The following is a 24,102-nucleotide window of genomic DNA, read 5'->3' on the forward strand; positions in this document are numbered from 1 at the left end:
ACTTTTTAGTTTCTCTAGTATTGAACCTGCAGCTTTTAACATACATTTATTAAGCTTCCCCTATTAAACATTGGAGGAAACCAGCTTTCCCCTGAGACTCTGGCCTGGGAGGTGTCAATGTCTCCTTGGAAAGACATGTTCATCAATAAAATCTAGTTTTCCTTCTTTCTCACCACCTGTGTATCAACATCAATGGGACCTCCTAGGAGAAATGAGGGGCTGGTAGGCAGAGAGGCCCACAGGCACCTGCCCTCAGGATTCAGGGGAGGGAATGCTTTCTGGGTGCTTATACAGTATGGAAAATATTCAAGGCAGGCCTGGCCCTTGGCATCTGGCGGGCTGGACTCCTGCTGCTAGCCATGTGCTCACCCTCACAGGTGCTGCTGGGGGGATACTGCTGCACAAGGGGGCCCTGGGTTTTTTGTTGCTGGGGGATTTGGGGCTTCAGGGTGGGAACCAGACAGGTTCCTGGTAATTTTCCTGATACCAGCTGAAAATATCCCTGGTGGGGGACCCCTGGTCACCAGCAGCCCACCGGTGGGGAAGTGGCAGTGCCTGGCATGCAGCAAGACCAGGAATGGGTCTGGAGCCCTCCCAGCTGCTGGCACTGAGGTCACTTCCTGAAATAGCCCCTTGGGGCCAACCTGTGTGGGTGGCAGCTGTCCTGAGCATGTCCCCACCTGTTCATACCCTGTCACTCAGCAGGGGTTTGGAGTGCCCAAGCAGTGGTGGGGCAGACAGGGATGCTGTAGGGTGGAACAGGGACACAGCTAGACTGGCATGTGTCCCCTGTCTCTAGGACCTGTCCACAGCAGCATGAGTTACAAGCATCATGAGTAGCAATGGCAGCATCACTACCAACGACCCTCTGTCCCCCTGCAGGCACATCCCTGGGGATGCATGTAGAGGAATGAAGCTGGGTTAATTAGCATTGATAATATACAGCTGTGGGCTGGCTTCAGGGGCGGTGGGTTGGCTGATGTAGATAAGGTGCAGCTGTGGCTGGTTCTGTTAAGTGGTTGGGCAGCCAATGAAAAGAGAGCAGCTAAGGAAGAGATGAGAGGATATGTGTCTTAGGTGAGGAGAGACTAGGAGCAGGCAGCAGAGGGACTGGTATGAAGAGTATGTTGGTATGAGATGGTAAAAGACCTTGTTACAGCTGGCTAGTTGGGAGAGTGCTGTGACAGATGCAGAGGGGCTGTCCCCTCCTGGGATGCTCACCCCTGGCCAGGCTCCAGGGTGAATTTGTGGCTCTTGCAGGCATCCCAGTCCTCCCAGGTGTCCCCTGACAATCTGTTCTGGCCTGACCTGATACCAGGCTCTCACCCAGGTATTGGCTGCACACAGGGCCCCTCTGAGTGACCAGCAAGGATGGCAAGTAGGTGCAGCATGGCAGCAGCCCCAGCCTCATCCAGACAGCCCTGGAGCCCCAGGGGCTCCGATGTCCCTGGCACAAGGCTGCAAGTGCATGTGCACACACACATGCACACTCCCCCCACCCTGGCTGTGTTCTCTAGGCTGGGTGGGGTACAGGCAAGGGGTGGTGGCACAAACACCAGGGGAGGGACATGGGGTGTAACTCACCCTGGCCCCCTAAATCTCTCCTGCTGGGGTGAGAGATTATTTTGGTAGGTAGGTTTGAGCAAGCACGCACAGGGGCTTGGAGCTGGGACACTGCAGTCATGAGGCATCAGCACCTCTGTGGGGATTCAAAACTGGCTGAGCTGGAGGTGGGCAGGGAAGCCACAGCCCAACTTCTCAGGGAGCCCAGGGACAGGGCGAGACACTGAGGCATAGGTTGCACTAGGAAGTTCCTGTTAGGTGGTGGGACAAGCCTTTCCCCAGGAGGGATGGTTGGACACTGGAGTGGAACATGGAGGGGAGATCCCCAACCTTGGAGACCTTAGCCTGGGGTAGGGCTGGGCATGGGGCAGCAAAGGGAGGGATGTGCACCCACAACCCTCTGCACCCCATTGTCCTGGAGGCCACCCCAGAAGACAGCTCTGAGGGCAGACTCGTGGGCCCAGACACCCATGTGGCTTCAGCTGTTCTAGTTGGACATAACCCTGATGCCTGGAGCAAAGGGGAGCAGGTAGCAAGGGGGAACTGCTCCTTCAGGGGGGACATTTGAGGGCTGAAGCCCTGCCTTGCCCTTCCTGGCTGCTCACACCATGCACATCATTGTTTTCCTCTGTGCTGAGCCCATGACGTTGCTCCGGACCAAAAAATCTCACAGAAAGCCATCCATCCTTGCCCAGGAATGACAGGAGATGCATCTTCCCCCTCCCCTCAGAAGCCACATGTTGGTAGTTACTGACTCTCTTTGTCCAAATATGTGCCTAATTCATCAGTATTAGTAGCTGCTCTCCATGGTGCCAGCAGCCTCTCCATCCTTGGCTGCTCCCATCCCTCCTATACCCCCTGCAACCCAGGGCTGAGCACTCCTAGAAAGCCACTTTCTCCAGCTTTCAAAAACTTTTTGTTCCTCTCTGCTTGGAACACTGGTGCCAAAAAGTTGTGGCAGTAAAGGGCTGGATGTGGTCCCAGGGTGATGGGCTGGGGAAGCACATGCACCCATCCTGTCCCTGTCCCATCCCAGTGTCCCCATGTGCCACATAGCTCCTGTGGCCCCTCCACTGGCTTCTTCCATCCCTCCTGGTCCAGAACTTTCCCTGCAGCTGGGAACGTACCAGAAGCATTTATGAGTGTTATTAAAATGCATGTTATTTTTGGAGGAGCCAGGATCTGAAAGGTTTGAATTTTTGCCTGTGGAACACAGTTTATTTAGAGCAGAAAGACAGAGCAGACAGACACAGCACCCTGTGTTGCCGTGAAATGCCACCCTATGGGATGTGCACGTGCCAGGTGTCCCTGTGGGTGCCAGGGACAGTGGCACCAGGGTGCAAGGAAGTGGGGAGATGGGTGCCAGGGAGCCTGTGCAGAGCCAAGGCCCTCCTGTCTCGCTGTGATGCGGGAGCTGGACAGGGAGGTTGGGGGTTCGGCTCACTTCTTTCCCAGAGGATTTTCCCCATGTGGGCAGCACCAGCCCATGGTGTCTCCAAATGTAATCACAACCCATGGGTGCCCCTGAGCATACTGCCAGCCTGTGACATCCCTAGTTGCAATCACAGCTTATAGGTGTCCCCAACTGCAATCATAGCCTGTGGGTGTCCCTGAGTGCAATCAGCCTGTGAGTGTCCCTAAAACTTCAGCACCAGCCCATGGGTACCCCCAAGCCAGTGTCAGGAAGCAGAGTCACAGGCCTCAAGGTGCAGTGACAGGGTGTGCTTAGGACAGTGCCAGCCATGCAGTGTCCTTTAGCACAGGGACAGCTCTGGCCAGAGTAAAAGCATGTCTCAGGCCCTGGGAGTGTACAGCTGGTGGTGTCCCTGGAGCATGGTAACAGCATACTGTCAGCCCATGGGTGTCCCAAGTGCAGGGCCAACCACAGGATGCCCCCCACAATGGTGAGAGGCAACAGAGTGTCCCCCTAGCCCAGTGCCGCCAGGGTGTCCCTAGTCCAGTGCCCCAAGGTGTCTGTAGTGCAATACCCCTAGGGTGTCCCTAGTCCAGTGCCCCCGGGGCACCCCCTAGTGCAGTGCTCCGGGGTGTCCTTCACCCAGCGCCACCAGAATGCCCCTAGCACAGCGGTGTCCCTAGCACTGTGTCCTGTATCCTCGGGGTACCCCTAGTGCAGTGCCCCCGGATGTCCCTCTCACAGTGCTACCGGAGTGTCCCTAGTGCATTGCCCCGGGGTGTTCCTCCTCCGGTGCTTCTGTGAGTGCCCGGCGCCGGGGCTGCGGTGGTGTCTACCAGGGGTGCCCCCCCCCCCCGTCCCGCTTGGCGCGGTGGGGCCAGTGGAGAGCCAGTCCGTAAAAGGTGCTGGCGGGCGAGGGGGAGGTGCCAGGACGCGGCCCCTCCCCTGCTTTTTAGGTGGCGGTGCGGTGCAGGGGGTGTAGTGTTGGTGCCCCTGCCGCTCCCGGTGTTCCGCGCCCTGCCGCCGCCCCGCTGTCACCATGGAGGCCATCAAGAAGAAGATGCAGATGCTAAAACTGGACAAGGAGAACGCCATCGACCGCGCCGAGCAGGCGGAGGCCGACAAGAAGCAGGCAGAGGACCGCTGCAAGCAGGTGGGTGACCCATGGACCCCGATGGCATTGCCTGGGGACCTTAAGGGTGTCCAGCCCCGAGGACACTGTCCTGCTGGGTGTCCAGCCTGGGGACCCTCTGCCTAGGAGTGCCCAACCCTGGGGACCTGCCCCTGCTGGGTGTCCAGCTGGCAGATCCCAGCTGTAGGAGTGCCCAAGCCCTTGGAGTCTCACCCCACTGGGTGCCTGTACTTGGGGACCTCATCCTGCTGGGTACCCATCCCCATGGACCAGCACTCCAGCTTGTTGCCCCTGACCACTCACATTAGTATACCCCCAAAGCATGCCATGTCTTGGTGGGACATCACAGTGCCACCTCCCTATCCCTCTGCCAGGGAGACAGCATACCCCAGCCACAGAGATATGAACTTTCTTGGTGCCCCCTGGAGCTGTGTCCTCCAGTCAGGACCTCTCCAGTCCCTTGCACAGGGAGAGAGCCCACCACCCTCTTATCCCTGCCAGGCTCAGGGATGTTGGGGGATGCTCTGGCCCTGGAAATCAAGGGCTCCCTGAGGATATGTGGCCCCAAAGTTGACAGACTGAGAGTGTCTTGCATGCTCCTGCTGTGCCTCCAGCCTCAGCCATCCCAGAAGGAGGATGGCCATCCCCTCCCCAGCCTTGTGGGCACTGCCATCCCCCCTGACCCCTGCCCTCCATCCCTTCTCCAGCTAGAGGAGGAACAGCAGGGCTTGCAGAAGAAGCTGAAGGGCACAGAGGATGAGGTGGAGAAGTACTCTGAGTCCGTCAAGGAAGCCCAGGAGAAGCTGGAGCAGGCAGAGAAGAAAGCTACAGACGTATGTAGGCATGCCAGCGACTCCTCCCCTGTGCGGGTGCCAGACCTCAGAGGGGTGAAGGAAGAGGGGGGCCTTATATGGAAAGTGTCCATGGGGAAGACTGTCAGGATCCCATTCCTGCAACGCTGACATTGAATCCAACTGAGATGCAGGGCAGGGACTGGCCAAATCCTGCTCAGGGTGCAGGGGCCAGACAGGCTGTGGCAGGCACTGCTCAGTCAGCTCTGGAGCTTTGTGGGCAGCCACCTACCCAGCTCCCCAGAGCTTGTACAAAAAAAAAGTCTGCAGTGCTTGCTAAATTGGCAGGAAAGCAAAAAAGAGCAGAGAAATGGAAAAAGTTCTTGCCCATGGCCAGCTGCTGAGAGCTGGCTGTGAGGAAGGATGCTTGAGGTGGGGACTTGGTCATTTTGGGGTCCAGTGTGCCACCCTATACTCTGGCAAGGGCAAGGCCAGGAAGAGTTTTATTTAGTGCCATGACTGATGTTTCTCCTGGGAAATGGATCCCACTGGGGAGATGTTAAGGTGTTGAAGTTGGCTTGTGCCTGGCCAGGATGAAGGGTGGAACAGCTGTGTGTGGCCACGGAGCCACTCAGGAACAAGGTATAATGACCTGTGGTGCCACACAGGGTATTTGACACCCTATAAATAAATGCTCCTTTTGGTAGCCAGCCCTTCTTTGATGAAAACCAACCCTGGAAACTGGAGGAGAAGCTAAAGGGGAGCCGGCTGGACTGCAGCCAGTAGAGCATGGCCAGGCTTTTTAGGACTGAGAACAAAAAATTCAATCTCAGCTGGTTTATGGAGCTAAATATGTGTCAAATCTCTGAGGCAGCCACCAAGGACAGGAGCAAGTAGACAAGGATGAGCAGCAGCAGCACAAGTCCCCAGGGTGGCCTGAGCCCCCGGGGAGTGGCCAGTGGGCTCCCCAGCATTGTTTGCTGATCCTAAAGACCTGACCCAGGTTAGTTAGATACTAAACCAAGTAGTTAAAACATTACAAATCCTCTGAAAGGGCACATTTATCCTGGTGTGGGGCAGGCGCGTTAAGCTGGGCAGGGCAGCTGCTGTATGTAGTGGGGGTATGTACTGGTCTGACTGGAACCATGTTTGTGTGGGACAGGGCAAGCTCAGTGCGGGATCTGGCTGAGCGTGGATGGGATGTCCCTGGTGAGGGGCTCAGAGGAAGGGGCAAATGGTGGCACAGGGCAGACATCAGCCGTGAGGTATGGAGCAGTTTGCTGCTGGGAGCAGGCTGTGTGATGCCATCCTGGGCAGGGAAGATGCATTGCCATGCTCTTGGTCCACGGCAGTTTGGCAAGTCTGCGGGCTTTGGCAAGGAGAGTCCTGTCCCAGCAGATACAGGGGACAGGAGCCACCAACCCCTCCAGGGAAGGGCTGGGCAGGGAGGCATGGAGAAGGAGCACTCCCGCAGTGTCAGGGAGGGCAGACTGGCTGCAGCTAGATGTTGCAGGCAGGGCTGGGAGCCCATCACCATCACAGCCACCTTGGGGCCATACCGAAGCCTGGACAAGCTGTGCCATGTGCAAGGCACTGGGAGTTACCAGGTCCCTGCACCAGGGACCTGAATGTGCTGACAGCACTAACTGCCAGGGCTGGTGTTACCTCCTCCCCAGGACAAGGCACAGTGCTGCTCCCAGCTCTGGTGGAGGAAGCACAGGGTAGACACCTGGAACACATCCACCTGCCTCCCTAGGGACCACCATGCCCCTCTTAGCTGCCAGGACAGCATGTGCCTGTGAGCACAGAATGTCCCCATACCTTGGCCAGGTCAGGGCTCATCACAGCAATCCAGGCAGGCTCCTGGTCTTGGCAAAAATGTCAACAAATGCCTTAAAAGAATAAATCTCCCCCTGCTCTGGCACTGCCCTGCCTCTGGCATGGGGTGGCAATACATGAAGCCCACAGGGACTGCACTAAAGGGTGCAAATATGGCATCCCCAGGCACTTGGAGGGGGGTCAGATGGTGACAGATCAGAGAGTGCTTGCCCCTGGACTGGCAGCTCTACAGTGCTGGCAGCCCCTTCCCAGCAGCTCTGTAAGGCCACTGTGGCCCCACCACCTCTTGTCCCCAGTCCCATGGGGCCCATGGGCAGATGCTGGCAGGGGCTGCTGGAAATGGTGCAGCAGGGACAGTGGGTTTAGCCAGAGCAGTCCCCTCCAGCATCCCACATCCCCAGCTGGTGGCCTGTCCCCAGCCACCCCAGCAGGGCCCAGGGAAACTCCATAGTTCCCAGGCCATGATCCCAAAGGCTTCACCCAAGTTCCTACCCTGGTTGCTCTCCCCAGCTGAGATTTTGTTCTTATTTGGTGATTCCTTGAGCCAGTGGGAGGGAATGGGGCTCTGCTGGGAAGTGACTGCGTCCCTGGGTAGGGCCAGAGCAGGAGGCACCCAGCCCAGCTGGGTGACTGCCCCCCAACTTGCCCTCCAACCTACCCCCATCCTGCCTGCCGTCAGCTCACACCTGCCCCTTTGCTGGCTGAGACCCCATTTTCTGCTCCAAGACCAGTGCACTGGCCTGAGAGCACTTTTGGCACCCAGGCATCGGGCTGGGGGTAGTGCAGGACTGGCCAGGACTGGGGCCAAGTCTGAGGCTGCATGCTTCCAGGGGACCCGCAGTGCCACCTCTTCTACCACCGCTTAGCAGGGGGACACAGGGCTGCAGGGCACTGCCAGTGGTGTGGCTGGGTCCCCCCCAGGCCCCTTGACCCCAAAGCCAAGGGCAGACGGTGAGGTCAGCCCAGGAATTGGCGTCCCTGGAGGCAGGTGTGAAGTGCAGCCAGGGCTGCCTGGAAGCTGTCAGAGCTCCTTAAGGGAGGACTGAGTGCCACCAGTGCCAGTTTCTTCTGATGGATCAAGGCATGTGTCCCAACCAGGATGCAGAGCCAGGAGCTGGGAACTGGCTTCTCCTATGGAACAGAGCTCCCAGGACAGCTGGGGGGTGCAGGGGGCTCCATGGGCTCAGTGGGTCTCTGCAGGGCTGCCAGCCAGGTCCCTGCTTGGGGGACCAGATGCCAAGGGGCTGAGTGGGATGGCTGCTGGGGATCTGACCATGCCCCACAGCTCCAGCCCCAGGTCCCCTGGGGGGATGCTCGGGAGTGGGCTCTGCCCCATGAGGCAAAAGCCTATGACCCCCCCAGCTTTGCAGCAGGGGGTGTGGGGGGCAGAGCTTGGGGAGCACCCATGGGTACATTGCTCCCATGTCCATGGGGGCTTGCAAGGGCCAGGCTCTGGCATTCTGCCTGGGCTCCTCTCCATCACCCTGGAGGAGCTTGGTAGGACTGTGCACCCCTATCGGGGGGGCCACCATGTGTCCTGCTTTGGGGGAGCTGTGTCCTGTATCCTAGGGGGCGTCATGGGCACTGTGCATCTGCAGGGAGGAGGAGGAAGAGCACCATACACTCTGCTTGGGGTGGAGGAACAGTGTGTCCTGCCCAGAAGCCACTGTGCATCTTGCCTTGGGAGGTAGGGACAGTGTCCCCTGCCTGGGTAGGACCATGCGTCCTGCCCAGGGGGGCACCCTATGTACTATCTCGGGGTGGTGGGGTGGTGGTTCTGTGCATCCCTCCTGGTGTTGGGGACTGTCCCCTGACGGGGTGGGCACCGTGCACCCTGGCCGGAGGTCTGCGTGCGCTGCCTAGGGCAGCGGCAGCCCAGGTCGGCCAGTGGCAGCAGCAGCAGCAGCAGGAGGAGGAGCAGGAAGGGATGGAGGCAGGGCGGGCGGCGGGAGCGGCCGCTGCCTGAGCGCTTCCTGCCCGAGCCGGGCGGATCCCGCAAAGGGCTCGGCGGCACGGCCTCCCCGCCGGCAGCCCCCGCCATGGCCGGCATCAGCTCCATCGACGCCGTCAAGAAGAAGATCCAGAGCCTGCAGCAGGTGGCCGACGAGGCGGAGGAGCGCGCCCAGCACCTGCAGCGGGAGGCCGATGCCGAGCGGCAGGCCCGGGAGCGGGTAAGAGGCGCCGGGGGGGTGGGGGGGGGCGGCGGGGCAGGGGGCGCCCCGGCAGCTCCCCGGAATGCCCCGCCGGCTCCTTCCCCGCGGGCTGGCCCCAGCCGTCCCGTCCTCGTCCTCCCCCTCCCCCCCGGTAGCCGGGCTGGCTGCTCCCGGGGCGGAGCGCCGCCTGGGGGTCTGGAGGGCGCTGCCATCCAGGTGCCGCGGCAGCATCCCTGCTCCGATCTGCCTCCTGCAGCTGCCTTCTTAATGGGTCTTGCGAGGGATGCTCCGTGCGGTGGAGCCCTCCATGTCTTCCCCGGCTGGTGGGGCACTAGGGAGCAGTCAGCGGCCAGCTCTGCCTTGGGTCTGCTTGGGGTCGGGCAGATCCTGGGAAAGGATCCCCTCTCTTGGAGGCCGGCTGTGTGCATGGCTAAAAAACCCACACCCAGGCTCTTGTCTGGCTTCCAGCAGGCTCTGCGGTCTGGGCCATAGCAGTCGCAAAGCCTTTGGCTCTCCAGTGTGTCCCTTCGCAGGGACAAGCTGTCCCTTTGCACTGTCATGGGCCAAGATTTCCACTCTGTGGCAGTGGGACAGCATTTCCAGGCTGCAGCTTGTGCCTGGTTTGGCTTTTTTATTGTTGTTGGAGCTTGTGAGATTTTTTCTCTCTTTTTCCTATGCCCACTACTTTAACATCCTCACTATATCAGGAGTAGCAGAGCTGGGTGCAGTACCCAGGCTGTTGTCACTCAGGCTGTGTGCAGAGGAAATGGCCCCTTCCTGCATCTGCAGATTGAGTTCCCCAGTCACTGGGCACTGCTGGAGAGCTCATGTTCCTGAGTGTCCATCCAGGCAACTTTGACTCACTTTGGGGATGATTCTCTGGGGAAAAAAGCCCCTGCCAGGGTGAGGCAGATGCTGTAAGTGGAGCATTGCCCTGGCAGGGGTCAAATCCAGCTCCCCATTTGGCAATTTGGCCAGGGATGAGCTCTTGGTGAGCCCAGAAAGAGGGTGTTCATGGGGTGGAAGTGGCTGTTGTGCCAGCCATGGGGCTAGCCACTCGCCTGGCACACTACTGGGCTGCTCTGCTTGGAGCGGCACTGGCTGTGCTCATCTCCACCCTGCCAGCTTGCCACGGGGGACCACAGGTGCTCAGCAGGGCTGCGCAGGGTGACAGCCCCTTGCTGCTCCCATGGCCCCTCTGCTTGGCCAATGTCCCCCGGGGCATTCCCGATGTTGGAGCAGGAGGCCGGCTGGGACTGGACACTGCAGCTGGCCAGGCCTGCTCCAGCCTGTGAATAAGCATGAGACATTATCCCCTGTGTTGGCACATGCCTCCCTACATCTTGGTGCATGGGGCTGCTCCCCACAGCAAGGTCTCATTGATGCTCATCTCTCTGCATCTGGGGTTTTAATTCCTCGCAGCCCCACTGGTGGGGAGTGGAGCCAGGAGCTGCTGAGGCAGCATTTCCCGGTAGTGGTGATGGAGCAGGCAGGAGGTCTTCACTAAATGGAAAGAGTGCAGGGTCAGGCATCAAGGGGCTGGCAGGGGCCAGGGCCACTGCTCCTGGCTGGCCCTGGCTCCTGGCCCTGCATGAAGGGAGCCTAGGAAAGCAGGGAGTCCTGGTCCTGCAGGCACCAGCAGCTTCTGCTTAGCTGTGCTCCAGCCTGCTGAGGGTGACTCGCTTCATTGCCCCCATTGCCGCACTGTACATCAGCCGGGGGGAGGAGTTGGGGATGGGGGGGGGGGGGGGGGGGGGCGGGGAGCTGCGCTCAGCTTCCCGTTGCCCCGTTATTCAGGGTCAGGGGTTTCCCCGCAGAAGAGACTCCTGGCTCACTTCCCCGCCTCTGTAAACAGGAAATCCACAAGCGGCTCCAATCTCCTTTTTGGGAGTAAAGCCACACAGGGCATTCCTTCTGCTTTACTCACTGCTCCACAAACCTCAAATACCTTCCCTGTGACTGTGTAGCTGCTCTGGCCACCCTACCCTGGCAAACATGCCTCGTCCCTCTCCAAGGTGGGAGACAGGTGCAAGGACAAGGTGAAGGGGCTGCACATCCCGGACTCAGGTTGCATGGCCGGGGAGGAGCCAGTGTCAAACAGGGCCCTAGGGATGGAGAGAGCCCCATTGTTCCTATAGAAAGGTGATGGGATGTGTGCCCCAGCCAGGCTTGTTGCACAGTGCCAAGGGGTGTTCTGGATAGCGAATGCAAAAGTAACTGCTGAAAATGCTTTTTTAGATCTATATATATAGATATATATATGTCACATGGGGTGACCAAGGGGTTTCTGCTCCCCCAGGCTGAGGCTGAAGTAGCTTCTCTGAACCGCCGTATCCAGTTGGTGGAGGAGGAGCTGGACCGAGCACAGGAGCGCCTGGCCACCGCCCTGCAGAAGCTGGAGGAGGCTGAGAAGGCAGCTGATGAGAGCGAGAGGTGTGATGGGGAGGGACAGCAAGGGTAGCATCAGGTCACCCTTGATTGCAGGAAGACCCCTTGGTTTTGCAGTGGGGTTTGGGGATCCCCCTGAAGTGATCTTATGGGGTTTGTGTTGGTTTTCCTGCAGACCCTGAAGGGAAAGAACAAAGCCATGATGCAGAGAAGTCCCCCAGATATGGGCGTTCTTGGCGCACTTTGAAATTTCCAGGGCATCCATAAAATCTTAAAAAAATTGATCTGGCGCTTATACAAATATCAGTCTGTAACCAAAGCCAGAAGGTGCTTGGAGCCTATTCTCAGCCCTGGAGCAGTGTCCTTCACTCGAGAGCTGAGCAATGGCCCAGGAGGGGACTTCTGTGCCTGGAAACTGTGGTTGACTTTTGAGAATGAACTGGCCTCTTTAAAAAAAAAGTCCTGCAGAGTCCCCATCCTCACGGCAAGCAGATTTACTGGGCAGGAGCTGCACAGGTGAGGGCACTCAGGTTGCATGGGAATGCCTGGACACATCATGGCATTCCTGATAGTTACATGAGCTCTTTCCTCCATTGGCAAAGACCAGTTTGAGCAACAGCATCTGAGCCAGAGAAGTCTGCAGGAGTCCCTACTGTGGAGGTTCATGGGGGTTTGGTGACCTCCTGCTTATGAGCATCACTCCTGAATGGGAAGAGGCTTTGCCATGGGATGCATTTCCTAAAGGTTTCTGGCCTGTCAGGCTGCTTTTGTGGAGGTTGTGGCCAGTTTATCCTGGGCTGCACACATTTTTACACACCTCCCCCCGGATGATAGGTTCAGGACCTGCCTGGTTGAGAGGCACTGTGGCTACATGGCCCTGGGGTCAGCTCCGCTGCTTTAATTGTGTGCAGGAGCATCCTTGGGGTACCACTGGTGTGACTCTACTGTGTGAGGTGGCCAGTGAGTGCCAGTGTCCCAAGGCTCCAGAGCTGGAGTATGGCAGGGTCAGGACACAGTGGGTGGGAGGCAGGTGCAGGTGCCACCTCAACCCACAGCAGTAACATCTTCTGGCTTGGGCTTTCCTTAGAGGCATGAAGGTCATTGAAAACAGGGCCATGAAGGATGAGGAGAAGATGGAGCTCCAGGAAATGCAGCTGAAGGAGGCGAAACACATAGCAGAGGAGGCTGACCGCAAATATGAGGAGGTGTGTGCCTGTACCCGTGTGCCCCCTTCCCCCAGTGCTGACCCCCCTGGTGGCACTTGGGACTGCCTCACCACAGCCTTCTGTCCTGAGCCAGGGCAAGGGCAGGGCTGATGCATGCCCCTTGCTGCCATTGACAGGTCGCCCGCAAACTGGTTGTCCTTGAGGGAGAGCTGGAGCGCTCAGAGGAGAGGGCAGAGGTGGCAGAGAGGTGAGTGGGGCTCCCAGCGGGCAGCATGTGGGGGTCCCATACAGCCCTTGCCCAGAGTCCTTGGCTGTGTGTTTGTGTGGGGATGGGGATGTCCCTCCCCAGGAACAGCAGTCTGCTGTGGGGGTGGTCCCTGGGCTTGCAGGCTGGGGACAGGGGGATGCCAGCCTGCTAAGCAGCAGATCCTTGACCCTGTTCTCTGCTGTCCGTCATCCCGTGTGTGTCGTGTCCCTGTCCGTCCCGTCCCATCCCCCCCCCCCCCCCGGGTGCCCCTCTTCCACCTCAGCCGAGTGAGACAATTGGAAGAAGAGCTGCAGACCATGGATCAGACTCTCAAGTCCCTCATTGCCTCAGAGGAAGAGGTACTGGGGCAGGGGTGTAGGGTGATGCGCAGCAGCCCCCCTCTCTCTATTGCTGTCTCTTGAATCACATGAGCCACCTCTCCCCTCTCTGCACCACTGCATCTGCCATCGACCTCCCTTCACCTCCCTCTCCAGTGAACGTGGGCTGGGTACACTCCTTCATCCCTCCGTGCCTGCTCTCCTTCTTGGCAGGGCTGATGGGAGCCTGGCTGGCAGCGATGCATGGGGTGTCTGTGTAAGGAGGCACGAGAAATGGATGAACAGATGCATCCCAGCAGCTTCCACTCACAGCAGCTCTACTCCTCCATCTGTGTTTCCTGAGTTTTCTCCTCTCTTAACTTGTTCTCTCTCTCTTTCCTCCTTCCCCGTGCCTGCTCTTTCTGCTCCCTCCTCTCACCTGCCCCTCGGCCCCACCCCCCTCCTGGCGGCCCTGCTTGGGATGTAGTAAATGTGGTGACCTAGAGGAGGAGCTGAAAATTGTCACCAACAACTTGAAGTCCCTGGAAGCCCAGGCTGACAAGGTAGGACCCAGCAGGGCTGCTGGGGCTGGGCAGAGTGTGTGGGGTCTGGGGGTAGTGGGGTCATCCGCTGGAGTGAAGGATGGCCAGAGGTGTCCTGTGGGGCTCATGGGTGGCCATCTCTGTCTCTGCAGTATTCCACCAAGGAGGACAAGTATGAGGAGGAAATCAAGCTTCTAGGGGAAAAACTGAAGGAGGTAAGAGGTGTGGGGCCAGGACCCCCAAGAGAGGGGCTGGCACTGCATCAGTGCAGGCATGAGTTTGCCATCCCATGTAGGTTTTGACCCTGTTATACCTGTATCCTCTCACCCTTCCCCAAATTGCAGCCCTGCAGCATGGCGGGTGGCTGGGTCTGGGATAGGTCCTGTGGGGTCCCACTACCCTGTAAGGGTCCCTGTCCCATCTGGAGGGCTGGTGTTTTCATCCCCAGGGAGCACAGTCCTGCTGGGGTGCATCCTGCAACCTCATGCTGTGCTCTGCTCCTGCCCTGCTCATCTCTGCCCCACATGGTGTCCTGCTCCCAGGATATGTGCTGGCAGGAGCTCATGCCCTGCACACACTAACTTCAAGCCATGTCCAATTTGGAGTGATCCATCTAGTGTTAGTCACACATGCAACCTGTGAAGTATGTGGGCTCCCATGATACCCCTGCTTTTGGTGGTCAGGACAGGTTGGAATAAACAGGAAGCCCAACATGGAGGCACTTTGCCCAGCTGCCTCTTTTGAGGGCAAGCTCTCACCCCTGCTGCTGGTTTAGGGTGCGGGGGTCCATGGGGTCCTTGTCCCTTGCCTTTCCCAGGGGAGGGCTCATGGGGGGGATATGAGAGATGCCGACAGCAGATTTGGAGTGCAGTGCAGCCTGCGCCATCCCCATTGTGCCCCACAGTTCACCCTCTTCCCCCTTCTCTCCTGCAGGCTGAGACCCGGGCAGAGTTTGCAGAGCGATCTGTGGCGAAGCTGGAGAAAACCATTGATGATCTAGAAGGTAAAATGTCCTCACTGGCCCTGTGTCCCTCTTTCCCAGGGAGGACTAGCCAGGATGTGCCCCTCATAGAGTCAGACAGAGCTTGGCTGGGGTGAGGGGTGGGCAGGGGTCCTGGGAGGGTGGAGGCTGAATGCCATGGTGTCTGGTGTGGGGGTGTAGAGCTGCTGGGGTCTATGGCTCTGCCCTCAGGTGGGGGAATAGGGCTGCATCCACATCACCTGTGCATGCACATTCCTGCTGCCCTCGGCCCCCCACTCACAGCCTCTCTCTCTCTCTCTCTCTCCCCCTCCCCACTACCTGCCCCCGGATCTTGTTCTACCCAACCTTGTTCTACTGCCTGCCCCCCACCCGCCCCCTGCCTGCAGATGAAGTGTATGCACAGAAGATGAAGTACAAATCCATCAGCGAGGAGCTAGACAATGCACTTAATGACATCACCTCCCTCTGAGCCCCCCACTGGGCACCGTCACTGCACCCACCTGCCTGCCTCACCCCTCCCCAGCTCAGCTGCTTGCCTGCCCAGCCATCCCACCACTCTTCCTGCCTGCTCTGTCCCCTCTGTCCTTCCCAGCCTGCACCTGTCTGTCAGTTCCTTTGAGACAGGAGCCAGCCTGGGGTGTTTTTGCAATACCTCGCTTTGTGGGGAGATGAGGTGTAGGTGCTTAGGGGTGTTTAATGGGGAAGGGGAGCAGCCCCCAGGACCCACACACACTGGGTGGATGGTACCCATGCAGTTGCAGGTCCATGCCGCAGCATTGCCTGGTGGGGGACAGAGCTGTGCCTAGGAGCCCTTCACTTCAGTAGCTCCCTCCTCTGCTCCCTAGCATCATAAGCACCAAGGACCCTGCAGCTCTGGTGCTGGGGGGACACCTGCCCTCATATTCCCCCAGCAAAGTCCCCTGGTTCTTCTTGCTGAGCCCGGGGGGGGGGGGGGCACACAGGGGAAGTGGCACCTCCACCACCAAAACAGAGAGGGCTTAGGCTTGGGGGACAGAGGAGGGGGTCCAGCTGTGCAGGCAGCCCATCCCCAGGCAGGCAGTCCCCAGACCCCCTGCCTCCCTTCTGTCCTTTGCACATCACTCTTCAGTTTGCATTTCATGACTTTTTCTTTTCTGTTCTGTCCCTCTGGGTTACTGAATTGGTCTCAATAAAGCATTTTGTCTCCTCTGTTTCTCCTTTGTTTTCTTCATGCTGCTCTATCCCTCATCTGCCTGTCTCACACATGTGCCAGCAGCTGAAGTGGTTGCAGGCAGCTCACAGCCACAGGACCTCTGGGATGGCAGCAGCTGAACCCTGGGCAGTTCCCACACTGCCAGGCTGAGTGGGATGGGGCCCTTTGTGCCTCCACCCAGGGGATGACCCTCACCACCGCCTGGCTCTTGGACACAGCTTTCTTCATCTCCTGTCACCTTCTCCATGACTCTTTTGGCCTGAAATAGCAGGGTTAGACTTGGTCCTGTCCATTCCTTGTCCCCACTCCCAGACATTGCCCACAAGCAGCAGTCTCAGCCCTGGCATCTCTCCTGCATCACCCTCCCATGCTGAAGGGACTGACTCTACTCTTCAGCTGTGATCCCTGGCCCTAAACGGGTCCCTGATCATCCTCCTCCTCCTTCCTCAGCATCCTACCCTGCCCCACAACTCTGTCCCTGAATTGATGGACCTGCAGCCCTGTTCCTGCCCCAGGACTGCCTGCCTCTTCCTGCCAGCCCAGCTCATTCCCCAATGCTGGCTGGGAAGAAGCAGGGTTTCCAGCAAGGGCTTTGGGGAATGCTGTCTCTTCACTAACTTGCCTTTCTCTCTGTCTCTCCCCTCTGCTGCACTGATGTCACCATTTTCTCTAGAGTGGTCCCAGCAGGAGGCTGAGAAAAATTGGGTTCTCACTAACAAGCTGCAGGTCATCCTTTACCGAACTTAACAACTGAGCTGCCAAGAACTCCCATTCCTAGCCCAGCCTCCCACACCCAGGCTGCCACCAGCCTCGCTCCTTGCCTCATTTCAGCCAGGCTGGCTCAGGGCTGGGAGCCCCTCCTCAATCCCCGCTGGGGTTAGTTGGTGTGTGGAGCCTTGGCTTATCCCCCTGGGGGTAACTGCCCTGCTTGGGGGGGACGGGGAACCCTCTGGAGCTGATTGTTTTTTCTCAGGAGAGGAACAAAGATTTTTGCGATGGCCTGGGACACCCACATGGTGATGGCTGTCCCCCAGCATCAGTCTGGTCCTGCCGGGGAGGGATGCGGTAGCTTGTATTGCTGCCTTCCTCCCCTTGTCCCAGGAGCCAGTGGTCAGCTTCTTCCCCCTCACTCTGGTCACCCCAAACTATGCAGGGAGGATCTCCTCAGAGTTGGGTCCCTGCAGGGTTCTGGGAGGGCTGGGATAGGAACTGGGGACCCAGCAGCTGTTGCCCCAAACCTGGGGTGGAGGACAGGGAAGATCCTGGCTGGGAGTGCTAGGAGACAGGACTGGGTGGGCAGAACTCTTGTCCCATCCCCATCTCTAGATGGAAGGAGGATGCTGTTTGGAAGTGAGTGCCAGAGAAGGCTGCCTTGGCAGCAGGCTGCCTAGCAGAGCTCATCCCTGCAGCCTTGTTAGCTTTGCTCCTTCTCTCTGCTGTTTTCTCTGCTTGCCTTCCTGGGATGCTGCTTCACTCTCTTCTTCACAGAGCACTGCCGGGTCATGCAGCAGGTACTGGCTCTCAGGCTGGCTAAGGGTTTGTGTGCAAGCCCACAGCTGGATGGTGGTGATGCCCTGGGGCAGGACATGCTGAGTAGGAAGATGGGGCTGTGCTGGTGGCTCTCCGGGGAGGGGTACCCATCAGCGGTTTCTGTGCTGCAGAGGGCCTGGCTGTGGGCAACAAGGTGACATGGGAGGATGGAAATGATGAAGAGCAGGGTCTGCCTGCCCCAAGCAACCAGTCCAGCTGGCCTGGCCACCCCAGCAGATCCTGGGTTGTCTAGATTCATCCCTGCTGATGGTGGGGCTGCTTGTATGGACTCTGCTCTGCAGGGATGCCCCACATGGCTGGAGGCTGGTGCTGTACTGAAATGTGTGTGTGTGTGTCTGTGCTTGGTGTGGTGTACATGGGTCTGGCTGTGCCTGGGTATGCTTGGGCTGTGTCTGTGTCCATGTGTGTGGCTGGTTGCATGTTCCTTGTGTTCACAGAGAGTCTGGCTAGTGCCAAAGAGGAGAATGTGGGCATCCACCAGGTCCTGGACCAGACCTTATTGGAGCTGAACAACCTCTGAGCTGCTCTGGAGAGCTCCTGTCCCTCTTCCCTACCCCACATGTGCAACTCACTGGCACACTCAGGATGTCATCAGCTGAACTGTCTTGGCCAAATCCACACACCCATTGAGAAGGGAAGCCCTGCAGCCTTACGCTGTGGCTCAAGGGTGTCTTGTTTGTGCACAGTCTGACTGGCTCTGTCCTGTATTCATGTCCAAATATTAAAGCAGCTTGACAAGATGGATGGGTGTGCCTGGTCCTTGCAGGCAGGCACAGGGAGACATGGTGGGGGGGTCTCCACCCAGTTTGCACAGGAGGTTCTGCAGGGTCTTGGGTCCAGGGTGGGTATGGCCAGCATAAGGATGTCCTCTGCATCTGTGATGGGCTGGAAGCAATAATGCACAACATTTGGGCTCTGTTCCCACGTCTCCATCACCTCCTTGGGATGCACATAAAACCTTCAAATCTCAAGCTCAGTTCAAACTGACCATCCTCTTCAAGTGCAGTGATAGAGATATGTCACTGGCGTGTTACCTGCCTGGCACTTGGGGAAGCCACAAGGTCTTTGATCTTCTCATGGAGTCTGCTTCCATGGTTCATGTTTATGATGCCATCTGAGCATGCATACAACCATGTGACCATACATGCACGCACTATTACTTACTAGGGTCTTCTTCAGGTCTGTGGTTAGCTGCTTACACCATGTACTAGTTGCATTTTCTATTACCAGTCACTGAACGGCTGCCTGAGGGAAAGCTGTATAAACTAGTAAATATTAAAATGCAGTAGGCAGCCAATTTCCAAAGCGTTCAGGAAGTTTCCTTCTGGATTGCTGTGTTTTCTCCAACACAAAGAATGGCAGGATATGTCTCATCACTGTCACCAAAAAAGGCTGGATTCCTTGGAGATGCCCAAAGTAATGATCTAGTCCTTCCCTCTGCTTTGGGCCTGTGGTGATGTGCTTCCCCCCCCCCCCATCTTGATCTTTGTTTCTGTAACAGTGCTCAAGTGATAACCACCAGTGGCAGTTGAAATGGATGTGTCTGGTCACAATGGCTGCATCCAACTCAAAGTGGATTTAGGGGAGACAGATAACAACACAATAGCCAAGGGCTAATTTGAACAATGTTCCCACCTAACCACAGTGCTGGTCAAGGTCCAACTCAAGTCAAGTTTGAAAGAAACTGACTTCTGTAGTCAGTATGCAAATATGACTATAAAAGTCAATTATCTTACTCCATAAATAGTGGACAGCCCAGGGCCTGTTGAACTCTCCTGCATGGCAGCGGGTTGCATGACAAGATCTCCCCTTGAGGGATGCCTCTCAAGGTTACTCCTCAAGGCTGAGAGATTCCTTGCTACAACAGATTCTCGGTAAGTGATTAATAGCATGCCAAACTTTGAAATCTTAGCTAAGTGGTATAAAGGATTGATTGCGCACATATAAGCCTTTAGATATAAACCGTTGACCAAGTCTGAGACTAAGTCTGGATCTAGCTGCACCTAAACTCCCCTTTCAGAAGGAGTTTAGAATGCAAGGGGGTCCTTTCTGAACCTTATGTATGACTCAACAGGAGGGTCTCCCTGACAGTTTTGTCTGACCCTGTCATCTGTGCAGTAAATAATCAAGTATACCTTGTCATCAAATCTTGTTAAACCACTGTCACATTTACTATCAAACTTTGTTAAATCTCTGTTGCATACCAATAAGCATATTGCTGCTTCTCTCTTATGAGTGAAGTACGTCACTCCATCCTCAACAAATTGGCGTAGTCAGCAGGATAGCAAGTAGTATCACAGCTTATTTACGGAGGTGTAGAGTGAATCTGGAGGCTTAGAGTGAATTCAATACCCAACTTCTCAGAAGAGTGTGCTTGTGACAATTGACATAATTGGGAAGTTGCCCTAGGCATCCCCAGAGCTGTGATTCTTGGTCGGACTACTGGCATTATCTTGAGTCTGACTAAAGCATTTGTCCTGGTTTCAGCTGGGACAGTTAATTTTCTTCTTAGTAGCTGGTGCAGTGCTGTGTTTTGGATTTAGTGTGAGAACAATGTTGATAGGACACTGATATTTTTGGTTGTTGCTAGGTAATGTTTATACTAAGTCAAGGACTTTTTGGTTCCTCAGGCCTTGCCAGTGAGAAGGCTGGAGGGGCATAAGAAATTGGAAGGGGCACAAGAAATTGGAAGGGGCACAGCCAGGATAAGCAACCCAAAATAGCCAAAGAGATATTCCATACCATAGGATGTCATGCTGAGTATATAAGCTGGGGAAAGAAGAAGGAGGGGAGGGACATTCAGCATTATGGTGCTTGTCTGTAGAGGACTGAAGCTGGGTTAATTAACATTGATAATATACAGCTGTGGGCTGGCTTCAGGGGCGGTGGGTTGGATGATGTGGATAATGTGCAGCTGTGGCTGGTTCCTGCTAAGTGGTTAAATAGCTCTAAGGGGCATAGAAGAGGAGCAGTTAAGGAAGAGAGATGTGGAAGAAGTGGGGAGAAGGGAAAGAGAAGACAAGATGAGAGGAAGAGTGTTCTGGTGGTAGGAGAGGCAAGAAGAAGGTAGCAGAGGGACTGGCCAGAAGTGTATGAAGAAATGGCATGAGCATTAGATGGACCTTTGAGGCATTGTGGAGGATTGGTGGCTGTGCTAGGGCAAGGTGTGTTAACTACTTATTGAAGTTAACTTGGTATGTGATGGTAAAAGATCTTGTTGCAGCTGGCTAGTTTTGGAAGTGCTGTGGCACTTGTCTTCCCAGGTAACTGTTATGTGTGATGGAGTCCTGCTTCCCTGGAGATTGATGGACACCTGTCTGCTGAGGGGAAGTAGTAAATGAATTCTCTGTCTTGCTTCCATGTACAGCTTTTGCTTTGACTGTTAAACTGTCTTTATCTCAACCCATGAGTTTTCTCACTCTTACTCTTCTGATCCTTTCCCCCATCCCACTGTGGGGGGAGTGAGTGAGCATCTGTGTGGGGCTTAGTTGCTGGCCAGGGTTAAATCATGACAGCATTCCAGAAATGAGGTAATGGTGAAAGGAAGGAGCATACTTCAACTCCTTTGGCACTAGTCCCCAGAAAGGAAGAAAACCCCTTACTCCCCTTCAGGGAGGAATTGTAAGACATGAAGTAAAAAAATAAGTAATGTCCAGAAGGTAATTGGGCCTGCCTGTTCAGAAAGTGGAAGCTTATCAGTGGATAAGCAATGATGGCTTTAATTCCGGTTGGTGAAGCTTTTAATAAATATGGGAGCACAAATTTCAGTTCTAACACAAGATGCTGAGAAGCTGGGCATGTGATCTACATGGTGAAGAGTTAAGATCAGCAGTGTGAACAGAGTATTGTGTATCAAACTGCCAAGGTCAATCTATGGCTCCCAGGTGAGAAGTGAATGTCAACTACTTGCTTTGCAATTAAAGATCATTATGAAAATATTTTAGGTTTCAATGTTTTAACCAATAACCTGGTGCCTGCCAAATAGGGGCATGTGGTCCTAAACTTCAAACATCAATTCCAAACCTGGCAGAAATGGGGAGGCTACAGTGCATGTGCTGTGTGCAGCCCCTGCACTCCCTGACTCAAAAATTACTAATGTAATGCAATATCCAATTTCTACTGTGGCACAAAATGGAATTTCTGAGGTCATAGCTGATGTGTGCCAAGCCCTGTTGTCCCACACTACCCAATGAATAACACTCTAAAAGCATAGCCTTATGCTGCCAGGAAACATAACTCATGCTGACCCATTGCTGAGCTGGGCCATTGCCCCAGCAAGTGGCTGGCAGGGATAGCTTTTGTTATCTGCTTTGCTATGCCTCTCAGCTCAGAAAAGGCGAGTGGTGTAATTGCATCTCTTACCTGCCCAGGTGCTGCCAGCTTCCTGCCTTCCCCCTGGCCTAGCACCTCTGGTTTGTGGCTCCAAGACCTTCTCCTGCAGGGAAAAGGGGCTACTCTTGCATGGGGTACTCATTTTTTAGTTGTCCTCCTGGGGTGCAGGACCTGCTAGGAGCTGTAGCCTCCCTCCCTGGGACATGCTGGAAGGGAAGGATGGTGCACAGCTGTCCTGGCCTGCAGAGCTGGCCTTGCACAAGGGCTGGAGCTCTTCCTTGGGTCCTACTTGCTTTTCCACAGTACATCAGCTGAGCTGTTCTGTTGTTTGGTCAAAGCACCTTCCAGGCAGGGGGTTGTCTGGCTGCAAAAGGAACAAGAGTGTAAAACCACCTCTTCTGCAGGAGCCTGTCCCAGCAAGCAATGCTCTGCACTGCAAACAAGCCTGCCCTGCACTCCTATCAGGATGGGTTCCTTGAGTCTAGCCTGTGTGCCCTTGCCTTCCTGCTGGGACAGAGCCCTTTCACACCATGGTTTTTTTTCCTATTAGCTGCCCAGCCTCCTGGTTTAGACTAGTCCATTTAACTGTTTACACCCTGCTGCAAGGGCCTTTTTTTTCTCCCCTCTGAACATTCTGTGGTTTGGCAGTGAGATCCTGGCTGCTGTTCACAGGTAATGCTCTGCCCCAAAGATGTGAGACTATATTTCATGGTTGAGCAAAGCTTCATGTTTTCTCCATCCTCCCGCCCATCTACTTCCCCCGTGGTCCTGCAGAATGCAGGTAGAGGGAAGCTCTGAGAGGCCGGGCAGTGGGGGTGGTGTGTGTGTGTTTGACCTGGAAGGCACCTCTCCCTACTCTAACCCATGCTGAGGATCACAGGGCCTGTCCCCTCCTCTCCCCCTCTCCCACTGAATTTCAACCTTTAGATTTGTTTAGCTTGGCTTGACAGACTGAAGATCTCTCCCAAGTGCTTTCAGTCCTGGTGTGTGCTGCCACCCCTTTGATAAACCATCACATTAACTTCCAGCAGCCTCTCACCTCTGCTCTCTTCTCCAGTTTTCTCATCACTCTGGTGTCTCATCTCATCTCTGAATCCTTCCTGTTCAGTATCCTTGAACAATGTGCTGGAGGGGAACAACCACACAAAGAGCATCACAGACACATTTTGATGAGCCATGTTGAGCTGCACAGAGCTGAATACAAACCCTCCAGCCCCTTCTTTGGGTTGATTACCTCCACATTTACAGCCTGAGACATTTGGGTGAGGGCAGGAAGAGCTGTGTTGCCAAGCTGTGTGGGTTTTGCAGGGCTCTGGGTGATTTTGGAACAGGTCAGGCCACATAAAGCTAAGTGTCACACGAAGCTCCCAGTCAATATAATCAATATTACTTATTTATCAATCCCACCAGAGGACAATGCAGCTGGAGGGAAATTCAGAGTTATAACCACATGGTGCTGTCTCATTTCTGTATGAGTTACATATGCCCTGTATGCAGCGCTCAGTACCATGCCCCGCATCTGGGCTGCGCTGCCTGAGCTGTGAGTGTGGAGTGGGCACTACAGGAAGAGCAGTGGGGGGTGCAGAGGGTGCATGGTCCCTTTTCTGCATGCTCAAACGCTGCAGGGGGCCTGGGGGCAGTACTAGAGGCCCCCTGCACTGAAGCAGGCCTGTGGCTGGGCAACAGGCAGCTAGGGACCCTTGGGGATGGCCACCATACCTCACCCAAGCCTGAGCACCCCCAGATGGCTCAGGTCCTGTAAAGGTACCGGTGACAGGGCCAAGCTCCTCTGGGTTCAGGCCTTGCTCCCCTGTGACAGACCTGAGCCCCCTGGTATGGGCTGTGCCCACCAGTGAGAGGACCAGATCCCCAAGTGGTGCATGCTATGTCCTGTGACAGGACCAAGGGTTCCCCTCCTCCCCCCCGGTGCAGGCCATGTACCCTGGTACGGGCTGTGCCCTGCCCCCCCCCCCCCCCGCAGGACCAGATCCCCAACCGGTACAGGCCCTGCTCTCCCATGACAGGATCAGGTCCCCCTTAAGCAAGCCATGTCCCCTGTGACAAACCCTGGTCCCCACCCTCCTATTACAAGACAAGGTCCCCAACCAATGCAGGCCATGTCCCTCCATGACACGACCAGGTCCAGCCCCCACATGACAGGCCTGAGCCCTCCACTGCAGGCTGTGCCCCCCTATGACAGGCCAAGAGCTCCCCCCGTGTCAGGCCCGAGTCCCGGGATTCAGGCTGTACCGTCCGTGTGTCGTCGTCCCCCCCCCCCCCCCTCTTAACAGGCCCAGCTTCCTCCCAGTGACAGACCTGAACCCCCCGGTGCAGGCCGTGCCACTCCAAAACAGACCCTAGCCTCACCCCACTCCGGCTCAGACTCCGCCCCCGCCCAGCGCGGCCCTTCCGTCGGCAGCGGCGCACGTCGTGTGACGTCAGGCAGAACCGGAAAAACGAGGGAGGGAGAGGGGGCTGCGGAGTCGAGGTGAG

General features: G+C 56.3%; 1 protein-coding gene and 1 long non-coding RNA gene across 10 annotated transcripts; one reads left to right on the forward strand and one right to left on the reverse strand.

Moving 5' to 3' along the window:
• Positions 1-3,966: 3,966 nt before the first annotated feature.
• Positions 3,967-18,017, forward strand: LOC121080487 (tropomyosin beta chain-like). Of its 9 annotated transcripts, none has more exons than XM_040578520.1 (9): positions 3,967-4,130; positions 4,817-4,942; positions 11,192-11,325; positions 12,368-12,485; positions 12,623-12,693; positions 13,498-13,573; positions 13,705-13,767; positions 14,486-14,555; positions 14,921-15,726. In XM_040578520.1, exons 1-9 carry the CDS (start codon positions 4,017-4,019, stop codon positions 15,001-15,003), a joined length of 855 nt encoding a protein of 284 aa, XP_040434454.1. In that variant the 5' UTR covers positions 3,967-4,016; the 3' UTR covers positions 15,004-15,726. The 9 variants fall into 9 exon arrangements, with proteins under 9 accessions (XP_040434454.1, XP_040434450.1, XP_040434455.1 ...); XM_040578516.1 differs by lacking the exons at positions 13,498-13,573; positions 14,921-15,726 and adding exons at positions 12,977-13,052; positions 17,715-18,017 and having other exon boundaries at positions 3,975-4,130; XM_040578521.1 differs by lacking the exon at positions 14,921-15,726 and adding an exon at positions 16,400-18,017 and having other exon boundaries at positions 3,975-4,130.
• A 48-nt stretch (positions 18,018-18,065) lies between these two features.
• LOC121080490 lies at positions 18,066-24,092 on the reverse strand. The gene is made up of 4 exons (XR_005825387.1): positions 23,977-24,092; positions 22,649-22,734; positions 21,640-21,973; positions 18,066-18,162 (listed from the first exon to the last, which is right to left on the reverse strand). It is a non-coding gene; the product is annotated as an uncharacterized LOC121080490 (long non-coding RNA).
• Between the last annotated feature and the right edge of the window lie 10 nt (positions 24,093-24,102).

This window comes from Falco naumanni, chromosome W (assembly GCF_017639655.2).
Source record: "Falco naumanni isolate bFalNau1 chromosome W, bFalNau1.pat, whole genome shotgun sequence".
Classification (NCBI taxonomy): domain Eukaryota; kingdom Metazoa; phylum Chordata; class Aves; order Falconiformes; family Falconidae; genus Falco; species Falco naumanni.